The 17415-nt window shown below is 39.8% G+C and overlaps 1 protein-coding gene across 6 annotated transcripts in view; it reads right to left on the bottom strand.

Annotated features, from left to right (window-relative positions):
- Nucleotides 1-13993, bottom strand: part of RALGAPB (Ral GTPase activating protein non-catalytic subunit beta) — a 90207-nt gene extending 76214 nt beyond the window's left edge. For all 6 annotated transcript variants that reach the window (XM_012455026.3, XM_064382432.1, XM_012455027.3 and 3 more), the window contains exons 1-4: nucleotides 13778-13993; nucleotides 9903-10105; nucleotides 5089-5252; nucleotides 2666-2852 (exon numbers count right to left, since the gene is read on the bottom strand). In XM_012455026.3, the coding sequence (XP_012310449.2) occupies nucleotides 2666-2852; nucleotides 5089-5252; nucleotides 9903-10105; nucleotides 13778-13963 (740 nt within the window). In that variant the 5' untranslated portion in view covers nucleotides 13964-13993. The remainder of the gene's footprint in view (nucleotides 1-2665; nucleotides 2853-5088; nucleotides 5253-9902; nucleotides 10106-13777) is intronic.
- Nucleotides 13994-17415: the final 3422 nt, after the last annotated feature.

The following is a 17415-nucleotide window of genomic DNA, read 5'->3' as shown; positions in this document are numbered from 1 at the left end:
AGAGATCATTAGTGTCACATGGAATTTTAAGTGAATATTCACAACACTTGAGCTCACTGCAATAGCAACAAGAAGTGGCTACAAAATTATTACAGTAGTATAGTATGTCTGACAGTTAACTTTATGCAATTATGATTTAATACTGCAGCTTGTTTACATTTCTTTATTGTTTACTGCAAATGGAACCATGTATAGTCTATAAGCATTTGTATCCATAAGTTTCAATAAATTTTAATTTAGTATAATACATTTGTGTATATTTTATGGTAGTAAATGATACAAAACTAGCATCAACATATATTTTATGCATATGACATACCTAACTTTTTCTTAATTTTTTTCAATATTTCTAGGCTACACGACTCATCTGCACATTTTTTTTCAAATTGTCTCAAATTTCAAAAAAAAATTTCTATTTTTAATTGAGAAAAATCTACATGTAAGTGGACTCACACAGTTCAAATACATGTTATTCAAGGGTCAACTGTATTCGTAAATAAGATTTGAAAGTCAGGCCAGGTGCAGTGGCTCATGCCTGTAATCTAAGCACTTTGGGAGGCTGAGGTGGGTGGAGTGTTTGAGGCCAGGAGTTTGAGACCAGCCTGGTCAACATGGTGAAATTCTGTCTCAACTAAAAATACAAAAATTCACAGGGTGTGGTGGCGCACCTCTGTAATCCCAGCTACTCAGGAGGCTGAGGCACAAGAATCCCTTGAACCTGGGAAGCGGGTTCTACAGCCACAAGCCACCACACCTGGCTAATTTGTGTACTTTTTGTAAACAGAGTTTTGCCAAGTTGTCCAGGGTGGTCTCAAATTCCTGAGCTCAAGTGATCTGCCCACCCCAGTCTCCCAGAAGTGCTGAGATTACAGGCGTGAGCGACTGCATCCAGCCAGAATACATTTAACATCATTCTTAGTATATATGCTGCCGAGGAGAGCACAATTTTAACATCATTCTTAAGCGCCCTAGGATTTTCCAAATGGTGAATGAACACTGGTTTCGGCTTGCCAGGCATTGACTTCTGCTCTTTAGCTATAGAAGTCCTAGATTATGTCTTCTCCCAATACAAGACTGTTTGATGCACAGTGAAAATCTGTTGTTTACTGAAGCCACCTTCATCAACGACCTTAGCTAGATCATCTGGATCACTTGCTGCAGCTTCTCCATCACACTTGCTGCTTCAGCTTGCACTTTCATATTATAGACACACTTCTTTCCTTAAATCTCATGAACCAACCTCAGCCTGTTCCCAATCTTTCTTCTGCAGCTTCCTCACCTCTTGAAGCCTTCATAGAACTAAAGACAGTTAGGGCTTGATCTGGACTAGGCTTTGGCTTAAGAAAATGTTGTGACTGCTTTGATTTTCTATCTAGACCACTCAAACTTTCTCCATATCATAAATAAGCCTGTTTTGCTTTCTTATCATCCCTTGTGTTCAGTGGTGTAGCACTTTTAATTTTCTTCAAGAACTTTTCCTTTGCATTCGCAGCTTGGCTAACCAATTGGTGCAACAGGCCTAGCTTTCAGCCTATTTCAGCTTCCAACACACCTTCCTAACTAAACTTAATCATTTATAGCTTTTGATTTAAAGTGAGAAACATGCAATACTGTCGGTGCCATTTTTCCAACAGCATGTGCTCACTCTGTGCCTTTCACTCGAACACATTTTTGAGGCCACTATAGAGTTACTAATTGGCCTAATTTCAGCATCATTGTGCCTCAAGAGGGGGAAAGAAATGGGAACAGCTGGTCAGTGGAGCTGTCAAAACACAAACAACACTGATCGATTAAGTTCACCATCTTATATAGATGTAGTACGTGGCACTCCAAAACAATTACAATGGTAACATCAAAGATCACTGATCCCAGGTCACCATAACAGACAGAATCGTAATAAAAAAGTCTGAAATATTCAAGAATTACCAACATGTGACAGAGGCACAAAGTGAGCACATGCTGTTAGAAAAATGGCACCGACAGATTTGCTTGGTACAGGGTCACTACAACCCTTCAATTTGTTTAAAAAAAAAAAAAAACATGCTATCTGTGAAGCTCAACATAGTAAAATGCAATAAAACAAGATACAGCTACATACTAACATCAGGATGGAAATGAAAAAATAAGTCTGAAAAAAAATGAACCTAAGAGTATACTTATAGAATAGTGATGGTATTATATATAAATGGTAAAAGGGTAAAATTATTATTATAAAAAAACTACCTACTTTGGTTATAAAGTAGCATATATAGTAGGTTCCCATTTCTGTAAAATTATATCTAAATATACATGGTAGGATTTCAGGAGAACTTAACTTTTCTATTATACCTTTCTATGGTTTCTTTCTTTAAAATAATGATTATGCATGTTTTAATAATCAAAATAAGAATGGAATTTTTTTGTTGGAGAAGTAGGGTATAAAATTTATCTGTTTCTCAAAAATACTTGATTATTCTGAAAGGTTTTTTTAACAGGCATTATCCAAACTGTTATATCTATGTTTAAAAAGTGGCTCATTCATGGAATACATTATTAAAAAGGCTGGGTCTGTATCTAAAGTACAGTAATAACAGACCCAGCCTTTTTAATAATGTATTCCATGAATGCCAGAAAGCTGCCTAAGGTCAGACAGGTGAAGTAAGGCAGGGTGATGACAATAACCTACCTGGAAGTGAGCGCACAAATGACCTTGCTCCACTGCTCCACCACTGCTGGGTGATGCCTCCAGTTAGCCACCATCTCCTTGGCTGTTTTCCAATAAGGAGGTGTTGGGAAGCACCGAGTACAAGCTAGTAACCACACCTCAAAGAGAACACCGATCAACTTCTCTGCTAGATTCTCAGCAATGCCACCTTACCAACGAAAAGAAAACACATCTTTGGCAAACTTGGTTTTAAAGCAGAATCTTTTAGTCACTGATTGGGGAGAACTAGTCAAAAAATTAAAATAAGCGCAATGCTAAGTTTTGACTTCCAAATAATCATTTAATAGTGAAAATGAGAAGCAATTCTTAGGAATTCCTGTGCCCAAAATCATAGATACATCAAAATATTTTTACTTTGAAAGATTTCAAGTTGCCCTGTTTAATTCTTATTGAAGGCCTCAAGCCTCCAGCAAGGGGCCAGAGGGACACAGGGAAGAAGGAAAAGGATGATTGTCTATGATGACTGACCACTGAGAGTCAGTTTCTATGCCAAATAGTTCATACAAGTGACCTCATATAATCCTCACATTAATTCTGTAGGATAGATATCTGTAATACCTAATATTAACTGCCAATTATACCCATTTTGAAGATGAGAAAACTTAGATTCAGAAAGTTTAAGTAACTTCTCCGACTTCATGCAGCCAGTAAGTGAAGGAATCAGAACAAACAACTATGTCTTTTTACCTCCAAACTTTGCCATACAACGCTCCAAGTATTTGAAAGCCACCCTTCAAGGGAGAGAGAGACAGAGAGAAATAATGGAGCAAAAGGACTGGTGCTGGGAAGGACAGAACCTTAACCATGAAAATGGGGCTGTTCCCCGTTCAAAGCCCTGGAACCAGGAGGAAATACAGCAGTGGTCTATACTGCCTAGCTCCAGAAGGTAAAGTTGGGACTCACAGGAAAAGTTTTAAGAATGTGTGTCTCAAATGAGCAAAACCAAAGTTTCAACAACAAAGAGCCCAAGAAGGGAATGAATTGTCTGCCTCATGCTGTTGAGATCCCTGGCATGGGGAGTAAGTAGCAGAGAGGTGATGAATCAATGACTGGCCAGCTACTGTCAATACCAGACAGAGTATTCCTATCATGGTGTCCCCTCCCACACTGAAATTCTATGCTTCCTTTTAAATATTTCCCTGAACACTGCATCTGTGTGAGAGCACAAGCACACTCATATGTGTTAGAAAAGACAATATACTGATAAATAAGCAAGAGAACTTGGAACCAGATGATTAACTTATAGTTTATATATATTGTGCTATGACATACAAAGCAGGGTTTCTGAAACACACTGTAAAGTCTTATAAAATTGGAGGCATTGTAACAGCTAGCAAACTGGCACACTTCCAAATAGAATAAAGACTTTGGAGGTTTCATTTGCTGAGTAAAATATCTTCTGTCACTATCAAGTTTTCAGACTCTACTTTGATAACTACTTTGTAATACATTATCTATAGGTTCTAATTTAATTGATTGTTTCCTTTTTTTTTTTTTTGAGACTGCACTACCCAGGCTGAAGTGCAGTGACGTGATCTCGGCTCACTACAACCTCCGCCTCCTAGGTTCAAGCAATTCTCCTGCCTCAGCCTCCTGAGTAGCTGGGATTACAGGTGCCCACCACCATGCTCAGTTAATTTTTGTACTTTTAGTAGAGACTGGATTTCGCCATGTTGGCCAGGCTTGTCTCGAACTCCTGACCTCAGGTGACCCACCTGCCTTGGTCTCCCAAACTGCTGGGATTACAGGTGTGAACCACCATGCCCGGTCAGTTGTTTCTTATATAGGCTCTATCCTAACATTTTGTTTCATTTTGTTTTGAAAGATAGAGTTTCACTCTTGTTGCCCAGGCTGGACTGTAATGGCATAATCTCGGCACACTGCAACCTCCACATCCCAGGTTCAAGCCATTCTCCTGTCTCAGCCTCCCGAGTAGCTGGGATTACAGGCACCCATCACAACACCCAGCTAATTTTTGTATTTTTAGTAGAGACGAGGTTTCACCATGTTGGCTAGGCTGGTCTCAAACTCCTGACCTCAAGTAATTCACCTGCCTTGGCCTCCCAAAGTGCTGGGATTACAGGCGTGAGCCACCATGCCCAGCCTATCCTAACATATTAAATAAGCTACTGTTGCCATTATTATTAAACATGCATAATTCACTGAGTTCCTTCCTACATTAGCAAAATCATTACTAAAGGTAAAATAATTTCATTAGTGCTAAAGTTATATTGTGCCTGAGGGTTTTCATTCTAAGAATTGTTAACCTTCATTTTTAAACTGTCATGCCAAAATCTAAATCCCCAATGAGTCTACCACTCACTAAGTTTAAAGATGAACTGTATTTGGAGCTCAGAAATAAATCAGAAATAAAATAAACAAACCTTGAACAGTTGGTGGGGCCAGAAGTATGTCATTAATCTGCAGAAGAAACAACAGTAAGACTTCCCAGGTTTCTCGGGCCATAAGAGATGACTCACGGGCCAGTTTCTGAATGGCTCTCAGGACCTGTAAGCATAGTCGAATCTGACTGGAACCCTGTTCCTGTCTGAAGAAGACAGACAGATATCACTGACAAGCCTGGAGGAGAGACAGCAACAGCTTTAGGACAGGTGACTCATGGACGTGGCAAGCAGTTGTTTAATGAAGCTCCCTAACAGTATCAGCAGAGAGAGCTAGGCATATTATCTGCAGTTTAAAGCTACTACTTACTCATTGTACAGTTCAGCACTCCGGGATCTAAACCTACCACTCCTATGAGAACTTGGAAAGCTTCTGGGAGGAAGGCGGGAATTCGAACATAAACTTCACTTCTGGATTTTCTATGTCTACCATGTGCCTAACGCGGATTAGCAGGCACTCAATAGGTTTTTGTTGAATGAAAGAGTAAATACCCACAGTCACCCTTGCTGCTCACACTGAAGCAGAACAGTCTTTTCATTCTTTTTAAATTTTTTAAATACATATTTGCAAGAATTCTGCATGTGATTTTATAGTCCTCACAGTCCCTCTGAAGCTAAGGTCTCCTAGAGAAGGGCCTATGGGATGGATAGAATAGCCTAACAGGTCCCCAAAATTGATGAGGTATGTAGGCATTGCTTCAGAAATAAATACCTGCTACTGCTGCTCTAATTTTAGAAAAAGACACTTAGCCAAAGATGGGAACTCCAAGGTTCCCAGGATACCCTGAAACAACAGTTTTAAAACTCACTGCAAGACCATTTTTTCCAGGGGAAATCTTATAAAGAATGATCTATAGAACACATCAGGCCAGACGTGGTGGCTCACGCCTGTAATCCTAGCACTTTGAGAGGCCAAGGCAGGCAGATCACGAGGTCAGGAGTTCGAGACCAGCCTGGCCAACACGGTGAAACCCCGTCTCTACTAAAAATATAAAAATTAGCCGGGCATAGTGGGGGGCACCTGTAATCCCAGCTACTCGGGAGCAGGAGAATTGCTTGAACCCAGGAGGTGGAGGCTACAGTGAGCTGAGACCATGCCATTGCACTCCAGCCTAGGCGACAGAGCGAGACTCCGTCTCAAAAAGGGAAAAAAAAAAAAAAAAGATCGAAGTAGTTTGGCTAGGATTGAAGAGGAAGATTGAAGTCCAGACCCTACCACCCACCCCTTACCCTCCGCTTTCCAAAGTAGACCACTGAGAATCTTGAAAATAGTAGGAAACCCACTGTATTAGCAAATGATAAGCTGACGTCCAGACCTCTTATGGAAAACCCAACAGAAGTATCTAATATTACTGAAGTAAGTCTTGAGGTCAAGTTTCTACATATTGTCATTTGTCACAAAGAACTGATAGAAACATATCTGAATCAGATTGGGGAATTTCCTCAAGAAATTCCAGAAAACAAAGTGGGTTCCCTTAGAACTCTCAACCCAACCTTAGAATAGAGATTTTCAGATTCTGGGCTATGATGCAGAGAACTGGACACTTACCCTAGAGTTGCAAGCAAATGACATCACTAAGTTTTCCCTAAAGTAGTCAGACCTAAGGCAAAATAATGAGAAAATTGCCTAGAAGAGTCAAGCACCCCCAGGAGCAGGGAGATGTTCCACATTCAGCTAAAGGTGGATCTAGTCCATGTAAAGCTTTAAGGTTCAAGCTTGTGTCTATTGCTCTGGCTTACCTGAAGAAGAAGAAAAAACTGTATAATAGCCCCAAATCTAACTAAGTAATATAAGAGGAAGCTCAGAATAAGAAATAAAAATACCACTAATGGCCCTGGGACTGACACTCTTCCAAGAGTGCATGCCTCCCACATTGTAACTTAGGCCTACCTACCATTTCCAGGCATTTGCCCAATGGCAGGAAAGGAAATACCTGCTCCTCAGGTACTGAGGCTCCTCCTCACTCAGAAGGCCTAAATTCAGGCACAGTGTCCAAAGTTCTAAAGCTAAAAGAAACAAGGTAACCTTTACATAAAAACAAACAGAAGAGCTAAACACCAGAGATTTCCCTGTCAAAAATATCAAGTTACTTTTTAAAAAGTAACTTGCGATCTTCAGAAAAACTGCTTTAGAAGAGTGATGGTGAATGATGGCCAATGGGTCAAATCTGGCCTGCTATCTTTTATTGTAAATAAGAGTTTACAAATCTGGCCTACTATCTATATTGTAAATAAAGTTATATTGGAACACAGTAATGATCATTCATTTACATATTGTCTATGGCTGCTTTCATGCCATACCGGCAGAATTGAGTAATTACAACACGATATGACCTGCAAAGTCTAAAATGCTATCTGGCTCTTTGTTAACCCTGCTTTAGAACAATATTATGTTTTTTTAAAGTACAGTATAGGCTGGGCATGGTGGCTCATGCCTGTAATCCAAGTACTTTGGAGGCCAAGGCGGGCGGATCAACTGAGGTCGGGAGTTCAAGACCAGTCTGACCAACATGGTGAAACCCTATATTAAAAAAAATAACAATAATAAATAAAGTACAGTATAGTATATGTGAGCAATCAAAACTTTAATCAACTTTAAAAGATGATTTACTCTTCACTCAATTACAGATAAAAATCAAACTGATGGGCAAAAGAGAAAGGTTACATTCATTCTGACATAATCTCTAGCAAAATGGTAAAGGTAGTTCCCTCTATTCTGACTGTCAATTTTTATAAAAACAACTAATTAAGTAAACTTAGATGATAGTTTTGTGATCAGAATCAAATAAATAACTAAAACTTCAAATAATGGGAGATGAGATCATAACACCAATACTTAGCATTGAAAATATTCAGCTAATTTTCCTATAACATTGGCCAGGAAGAGAACTCTTATTCTCAGTTGAGTACCCTCTCAGAACTTACTAACACTTATGCAAACACACTTTTGAGAAAACAGGGTAATTACTAAATAGCAAAACAATTTATAAGGTAGTCATGTTTCTCAAAAGAGTAAAGTAAAGGTGCAAGCCTAATTAACTCAAATGCCATTAATTTTTTTCATCTATATAAATTAACTGAGCACTGAGAGGTAGTAGCGTTACAAAGAAGAAAGAGACACAGTGATAATACTACTCATGAGACTGTCCCAGGCACAAAGAAAAGCCCAGTAGTCTGCCAAATAAGATAACAAAAAGTATTACAACTATTACACCATTTTAGAAGAATCTGCTTATAAACAATATTCTAAGTATTACCAAACATTTCCTGTTTCATTTGGGTTTTTGTTTTTGTTTTCGTTTTTGAGATGGAGTCTCACTCTGTCACCCAGGCTGGAGTGCAGTGGCATGATCTTGGCTCACTGCAACCTCTGCCTCCTATATTCAAGCAATTCTCCCTGCCTCAGCCTCCCATGTAGCTGGGATTTTAGGCGCGTGCCACCACGTCCAGCTAATTTTTGTATTTTTAGTAGAAACAGGGTTTCACCATGTTGGCCAGGCTGGTCTCAAACTCCTGACCTCAGGTGATCCGCAGGCCTTGGCTTCCCAACTTTCTGGGATTACAGGCATGAGCCACTGTGCCCGGCCCATTTCCTGTTTTTAATTCCATTTGAAATTAATAAATACTAGCAACATGCATTTAATTCACACCTAAGATAAGTACTAAGTACTAAAATACCAATACTGACGCAGGTACTGTGGAAGCCTAAAATATAGACAACACAGTTCCTGCCTTCAAGTTGGTTAGATAGGGAAAGGAGACACACATTTTAAAAGATAATCAACAAAACAGTGAGATGTACAAGAGTGATGCAGAAAGTATCATACAGGTTCAGAGCAGGTGCAATCACTGTGGGACTGAGTGCTCAGGTAGGACTTCTCCTCACAAGGCAGATTTTAAGAACCAACAAGAATGAAATGTAGTGATGGAGAGAAGAAGGAAGAAGACAAAAAGACATCATGATAGGAAGGATCTTTAAGAGGTCTTAGGGGAATGTTTGATGTGTGAGTCTGACTAAAGAGCAGCACTCATGCGCAATTAAGAACAGTAGTCTGTTCAGGAGCCACACTACAGCAGGCATTTCACACTGTTTACCTCTGAGCCTACAGACCAGAGCTCTTAATGGAGACTTCTTTTCTAATTCAGATTTTCCAAAGTAATCTTCCTTCTATATTTATAAAGTTAAAACTTACATAGCTGGTTTTCAAAGTCCCTCACCATATGACAGACCAAAAATCCTAACCAGAACTTTACCAAGAGGAGACATGCCCTGCTGCTCCTTAAAGGTATCCTACATTATGATACTTAAGGCCCTTGCCTCAGAAGATGGAAAAAAAAATCAGTAACAAACTATCAAGAGGAATCTTTTGGCTTAAAACAAATTTGCCCATAATAATTTCAAGTGTCTTCATTCTCTCATAGGAAAGATGCCTGTTAAGGTAGATGCACTTCCCTCAGTTGTCTTTAGCCTAAAGAGAGACAAGAATTGTGATAGGCAAAAATATATATTTTTTTCAGTAGAAGGGAAAGATGTTACAGTATTTTAATATCTAACAGTTACAAGATTTTAGAAGCAAAGCCAAAAACCTTTAAAGAACACATATCTGTTAAAAACTCCTAGTAAACATTACACAAGCCCATCTCTCCTAACATTCACATTAATACAATCTTTAATTGAACACATGGAGTCACTGTTCAGATGATGAAGAATGAAATCAGCTCTTTATACTACAGTAACATTTATGAATATTTTACTATGATCCTGTTAATGAGCAAGATAGACAGGTATAGCTTACCTTGGTACAAAAAGATTTTGCAGGTGTTTTAGTATACTTTGAACATATTGATTAGGCTCTTTAATAACTGGCAACGGAATAGAATCTTTCGGCAACACTAAAGCCATAATCCAGTCTGTATATACATCAACGCAGTATTTTACAGTCTCTCCATCCAACGGAAGGGTCAGTCCATAGCAAATTACTTCCATGGTCCATTTTACCTAGACAAAAGAAAATATCCACATAGAATTATTATATATGCCTATCTCAGTAGACTGATTTAAAATGTTAACCTCTTTTACTGCCAAAAGTCCCTAAATGGACAGTATATTCATCTCAATGTAAATATCAGATTTATTCTAGAGAATGCATTTTTCACATATCAAACATACAATTTCCCAAGCAAAAGATTTAAGAAGAAAACAAATTACTTATTTTTAAATATTAAGCCTATGCTGGTTTTTACCCTTTAGATAATATTATTATTTGCTCTGTGAACTAAAAAGTAAATACAGGTCATTTCAATTTTCCATAGAGATTAGAGATGCAAAAACAGAACATTTTAGCGTTTTCTTCTCCACTTAATGTGTATGAGTATATGTAGCATTTAGAAAATCATATAAAGTCAGTCACATTCCATCTCCAGATTATGCAAATGAACAAATAACAGGAAGAAAGATGAACTGTTTGACTCTAATTTTACAACTGTTTTCTATGCCAAAAAAAAAAAAAATTACTTAAAATGAAGAACAAACACAGCTGAGAAAGGACTGAAGATGGGTAAGATCTTAACAAGGCATTTAGCTGCATTGAATGAGTCTCAGCATCCTGACCTACCTGAATCAAATCCTAGGGACTGAGAGAACTTGTCTAAGAGACTGCTGAACCACTGCCTGCAGTCATAAAGAATTGTAGAGATTAAGTAATCTGGTCCAAGTCACTGGTGTATAAAAGGTGGAGCTGAAAACCTGAATCCTGGTCTTCCAACTAGAAGGTGCCACTGGGCACCTTTTTCCAAAATGATTTTGGAACATTAGTCTACTATTATTCTGTCATGTAGTATCTTGACCAGTTATAAACCCAGCCATTCTATCATCATCTGAGCTATATGTCTCCATCTATGAGGAACCCTAATTTGCAAAAATGGAGGAAACTGCATTCCAGACATTGTAAACTGGAAAGTTTAAGTGAATTCCAAACAAAACTTTGAGACAAATTACTAAGCAATCAGTGAACACTTATAAAAGAGAAGCATGAGGCCGGGCTCATGCTTGTAATCCCAATACTTCGGAAGGCTGAGACGGGTGGATAACCTGAGGTTGGGAGTTTGAGACTAGCCTGGCCAACATGGAGAAACCCTGTCTCTACTAAAAATACAAAATTAGCCAGGTGTTGTGGTGCGTGTCTGGTAATCCCAGCTACTCGGGAGGCTGAGGCAGGAGAATCACTTGAACCCGGGAGGCGGAGGTTGCAGTGAGCCGAGATCACCCCACTGGACTCCAGCCTGGGCAACAAGAACAAAAACTCTGTCTCAAAAACAACCACAACAACAAAAAAAAGAAGCATGATCCAAGATTCAACTTGCTCAAAAAGATGAAGTCATGCCAAATGAGCTTCATTCTTTTATTAACAGTGTTACTATTTAGAGGGCTGACAACGATGTAGTCCTTGCAGTTTGCAAAGCACTTTCATAAATATCACCTAGCCGTCACAATAACCCTGTGTAGACAGAGTAAACTATCCTTACTTTATACATAAGAAAACAGAAACTTAGCAAGATTAAGCAATTTGGCACAAGTCAGTGGTTTATAAAAAGTAGAGCTGAAAACTTGAACCCTGGTCTTCCAACTAGAAATTTGAAGCTATTCTCACCATGCCATTAAGAGAGATCTCTGGCAAATGGGTATCTGGGTATTAGCAAGAAATCTGAACAGACCCAGGATCTCCTTGTGGACAAGATGGAAACATATGGCCCAGAGAATGGTAGAATGGCTAGATTTACAACAGGTCAAGATATCACATGACAGAGTAACAGTAGATTAATGTGCCAAGATCATTCTGGAAAAAGGTGCTCAGTGGCATGCCAAAGGCTCTGTTAAGATTTTAACTTGAGGGAAAAAAAAGAAAAACAGTATATGTTGATCATCTGTAGACATCACAAAGCTAAAAAGGATGACCAACTTGTTGGACAGAAATTCAGGATTCAAAAAGACTTCAACAGCTTAAAACCAAAATCAAATCTAACAAGATAAATATACATATTAAATTTTTAAGCTCAAAGCAACTACAAAGGCTAAGGGCAGGAAATATATGGTTTAACTGCATAAATAATAGAGAAGCCTACAACAGCACAGTGAAGTTGTGACAAATCTGGAGCAGGGTGTAGCAAGATTTAGCCACGTAAGAGAAGAGATTCTAAAAGACACTGCAGGTCCCTAATTATCAGATGAAAAGCCAAGGAGAAGATATCTTTGGTGATATCTTCACACAATCGTTTAATTTTATAATTCTAGAGGACACAGTAATTCTCATGTCTTTTCAAGGGTGAGAAACGAGAAAAACAAGGGCTGTACCAGAGCACCTCTATCTACTCATGTACCATCTCATCCCAGGAGGAGGCAATAAGGGATCCCAAACGCACCAGGAGGAGAACCACTAGGGCCTGTGCTAATCCTCAGGGATAAATCTAGGGTCCTCTGAGGGGAGAAAATGCTGAGGACCTTTACTCTTCAGTGACCCATGGCTGAGGGATAACTGCCCCTAGAACTACAAGTTTTAGTTTTATATCTAAGTCTAATCTCTCCTTCATAAGAAACCAAAAAGCAAACAGAAAAAAGGGTCTGAGAAATAGGGTACAGGTTTTGCTAAACATGAGCACTGAAGGTTGCATGAGCTTCTTCAACACAAGGGACAAAGTTTTAATCCTGCATCTTAGCCAGAATTTATATTAGCAAGCTCCTCTATCACTCCGTTCTCAGGGCCCCATCACACCTTCCCAATGGCAATTTAACTTCAGCCCAGGCCGCTGAACCCAAGAAAGAACAAAGGGCCAGCTTCAGGGCAAGCCATTCCAAGAGCCCCTACCTTTAGAAACAGCAAACACCCAGCCTGGGCAACATGGTGAGAACACCATCTCTACAAAAAATTTTGTTTTAATTAGCTGGGTGTGGTGACACATGTCTGTATGTAGTTCCAGCTACTTGGGACTCACTGGCATGGAAGAATCATTTGACCCCACAAAGACTGAGGCTACAGTGAGCTGTGGTCATGCCACTGCATGCCAGCCTGAGTGACAAAGCAAGACTCTGTATCAAAAAAAAAAGAAACAGCAAACACAACCCCAATTCCAATCACCTAGGCTTAGGCCAGAAGGGTTTGGCTTCTCTGCATCACTCTTAAACCTGGAAGCCAGGAAGGGGTAGGTAGGGATAGGGACAGGGAAAAGCTTAAGCACAGCATACATGTTTTCAACTTGACGCAAGATGAGTCTTCAGTCAGAGGCCATCTCGAGGTAGGGATGAAGCCTTCTAAACACACTCTAAATGGAAATCAGAAGACTGAGGCTAGAGCTTTGGGGAAAGGGTTTGACACTGAAGTCTCTGTCTTGGCCTTTAGCTCAAGTGGAGAATTAACCATAACCAGTAAAAAGTCCCAGCAGCAACACAGTACAATTCATTTCCCATAACCTCCATAAACTCCGAGTCCCAGCCCACAACTCAAACAAGATCAAAATTGCAAGTCACACTATATTGGGCAGAAATCCATTAGAAAGTTGATGTTATTCTATTACAGCTCTTTTCAAAGAAAAAAGAAAAAAAAAGTTAGCATTAAACAAATTCTTCAAGAACAAATGTGCATTTTCTTAAAATAGAATGAAATTTAGAAACACTTACTTCTTTGTCAGTTTTTAACAAACTCTCACTACCAGCCACTGAAGGGGTACCTAACACCTGCCCAAGAGGACGGACTACAGCATTTGCCACCTCTCGCCCAACGCTCTCTGGATAGCTGTGCAGCACACTGGTATGGCCTTTATCATTCTGAATCACCAAATGCAGTGACCTCCACTCAGAGTACATTGTGCCACTAAAGTACAATCCAAATGGCACCTGAAAAGACAAAACAGAAATGCATGTCAAATTATACTACTGGAAATTAATAGAAATAAGTAAAACAGATGTATAGACTTTTGGCATGATAAGGAATGCTGCAAACATCTTGCCTCTGAAGACAGAAAAAAATGTATCTAAATGTTTTGGGAATGTCCCAGAACTTCAGGGTGAGATTAGACAGGAAGGCAGATCCTGAAGCTCTTCTGAAGCTACAAGAGCCCTCAGAAGCCCTGGGGCAGAGCTGGAGAAAACAGTGATTCGGCAGGGAAATAACATGATCAGATACGGGACATTCATAGCATAAAGGAACCCTCGAATTCAATGGTTTCAAGATAGAAAAACACGGGAGAATGGAATGGCCTAAGTAGGAAGGGGAGACAGAGGAGAATTTACTAAGACCCAGATTTTCAGTCAACAGTTTCAGAGTACCTACTATCTGCTGGATACATATCCCTGCAATGTCTCAGCACTGTCCTCAAACTGCACTTAAAAATTCTTTGAGACTTTCATTCTCCGCAATAGTGGTGCTGAAACGTTCAGTAGTGGAACACTGGGAAGTCACAGTGTTCTTCAGGAAACATATTAAGAGCTGTCACTTATTAAGCATTTACTAAATGCTACTCATATCACTAAAACAACCCTATGAACATTCAGTAACATTATCCCTGTTTCACAGATGAAGATGCTAGAGCACAGAAAGGTTTGCTTCTTACCTGAAGCTTCAAAGTTATAACAGGGTAGAGCTAGGGTTTTTTGTTTTTGTTTTCTTTGAGACAGAGTCTTGCTCTGTTGCCCAGGCACGCTGAAGTGCAGTGGTGTAATCTCAGCTCACTGCAACCTCTGCCTTCCAGGTTCAAGCAATTCCCCTGCCTCAGCCTCCCAAGTAGCTGCAATTACAGGTGCACACACCACCATGCCCAGCTAATTTTTGTATTTTTAGAAGAGACGGGGTTTCACCATGTTGGCTAGACTGGTCTGAAATTCCTGACCTGAGGTGGTGATTCACCCACCTCTGCCTCCCAAAGTGCTGGGATTACAGGTGTGAGCCACCGCACCTAGCCAGAGCTGGTTTTCAACCCACATCTGTTATGCTCCAGGGCATATGGTCTTAGCCATGACACATGCTGCCTCTCCCTAATCTATACACTGTCCAGGGCATGTACTGCTCTTGCCTATGCTGTATACACTCCATGAAACGATATGTTAAGTCTACTGAACATATGAGGGATGTCAGCTGCAGAAAACATATCTGTATGAATGCAATGTAAATATTACAACCATAAATGCCATACTCATAAAAAGAATCAATGATGGTTAGCCCTTTCCAAGTCATTTCTGTTAACTTCCACTTTCTACTTGTTCTGAAATCTGTTTGCTCAGCAAGCAGTTTAAGCAAACTACATAGTTATTATTAATGTTTAAAAAGTTCTATACCTAGCTGGGCGTGGTAGCTCACACCTCTAATCCCAGCACTTTGGGAGGCCCAGGCAAGCAGAATGCAAGGTCAGGAGTTAGAGACCAGCCTGGCCGATATGGTGAAACCCTGTCTCTACTAAAAATACAATAATTAGCCAGGCCTGGTGGAAGGCATCTGTAGTCTCAGCTACTTGGGAGGCTGAGGCAGGAGAATCACTTGAACCCGGGAGGCGGAGGTTGCAGTGAGCCAAGACCACACCATTGCACTCCAGCCTGGGCAACAGAGCAAGACTCCATCTCAAAAAAAAAAAAAAGTTCTATCCCCAAAAGCTACTTTTTCCTTAAACTGGAAAGAGACTGGCATTGTTTAATTTTATCCTGAGAAACCTCATCCCAGCTCACCGAACATCAACAGTATATGACATTTTTCTAAGACTAACTCTACTGAAGTATAAAGAAAAATATTTAAAGAATTTTTTTAAAAAGAAGAACATACAACATTTGAGAATCACAGACTTAAAGAATGAAAATCAAACTCTTTAGTATGAGAGTCAAAGTCATTAACAGTGTGGTCCCAAACTATCTTTCTTTCTCCTTTCCATACACAGGAATCCATACATTTTCCCTCCCATCCAATTCAATCTACTCAGCTTCCTTTGGAATCTGAGGGACTCTGGGCCCAAGTACCCTTCAGTGACTCTATAAAGATCTTGTGATCTTCCCCCTCTCCCTCCCCCTTCCCCCTCCCCCTCCCTCCCCCTCCCCCCGCCTCCTCCTCTGGATCTTTCCCTGAAAACGGGTAGGCAGGAGGAATGGACCATCATCTAACAAGCACTCACAATTCAAAGGAAGGACAAATGCATCTGACTACTAAAATTGCCTCAGTTTCCTCATGATTTATAAGGAATTCCCCCAAGGATATCCTGGTGTCCCCCTGAAATAAGTACTCTCAACAGTATAAGGGAGAAAAGGGAAAGCTCTGATAGGGAGCCATCACCATCAAAAGACAACTAATTTCCACACATATTTTTTCCTTGCTTTTTAAAATTAACATATATACACATACTTATGTATATACTACATACATATACATATAGTATAAATATATACACACTGTATAGTCTCTTACACAAATGCATAAGTATATTATGCTACAGGGATTTCTGTTTTAGTGTGGTTTTTCACCCTTTTCATTTTTTGTTAGGCTTCATTCCCTGTCCAAATAATTTACTTCCTTAACAGACAACCCTGTTAACATCTTTTTTTTTCTTTTTTTTCAGCTTCCTTATGTCATTGTTAGAGAAGTAACCCTATTAACATCTTTTTCTTTTTTTTTCAGCTTCCTTATGTCATTGTTAGAGAAGTAACCCTGTTAACATCTTTTTTTTTTTTTAATTGTAGTTTACATTCTGGGGTACATGTGCAGATCATGCAGGATTGTTGCATAGGTACATATATGACAAGGTAGTTTGCTGCCTCCAACCCCCTGTCACCTATATCTGGCATTTCTCCCCATGTTCTCTCTCCCCAACCTCTCCACCCCCCACTGTCCCTCCCCTAGACACCCCCACAACAGACCCCAGGGTATGATGCTCTCCTTCCAGTGTCCATGTGTTCTGATTGTTCAAAACCCAGCTATGAGTGAGAACATGCAGTGTTTGATTTTCTGTTCTTGTGTCAGTGTGCTGAGAATGATGGCTTCCAGATTCATCCATGTCCCTACAAAGGACATGAGGTCATCGTTTTTTATGGCTGCATGGTACTCCATGGTGTATATGTGCCACATTTTCCTTGTCCAGTCTATCATTGATGGGCATTTGGGTTGGTTCCAGGTCTTTGCTATTGTAAACAGTGCCGCAATGAACATACGTGTGCATGTGTCTTTATAACAGAACGATTTATAATCCTTTGGGTATATACCCAGTAATGGGATTGCTGGGTCAAATGGAATTTCTATTTCCAGATCCTTGAGGAATCACCACACTGTCTTCCACAACGGTTGA

This window comes from Aotus nancymaae, unplaced genomic scaffold (genome assembly GCF_030222135.1).
Source record: "Aotus nancymaae isolate 86718 unplaced genomic scaffold, 86718_ANA_hifiasm-v0.15.2.pri h1tg000029l, whole genome shotgun sequence".
NCBI lineage: Eukaryota > Metazoa > Chordata > Mammalia > Primates > Aotidae > Aotus > Aotus nancymaae.
Note: the sequence above shows the minus strand (reverse complement) of the source record. Positions and strands in the feature narration are given on the sequence as shown.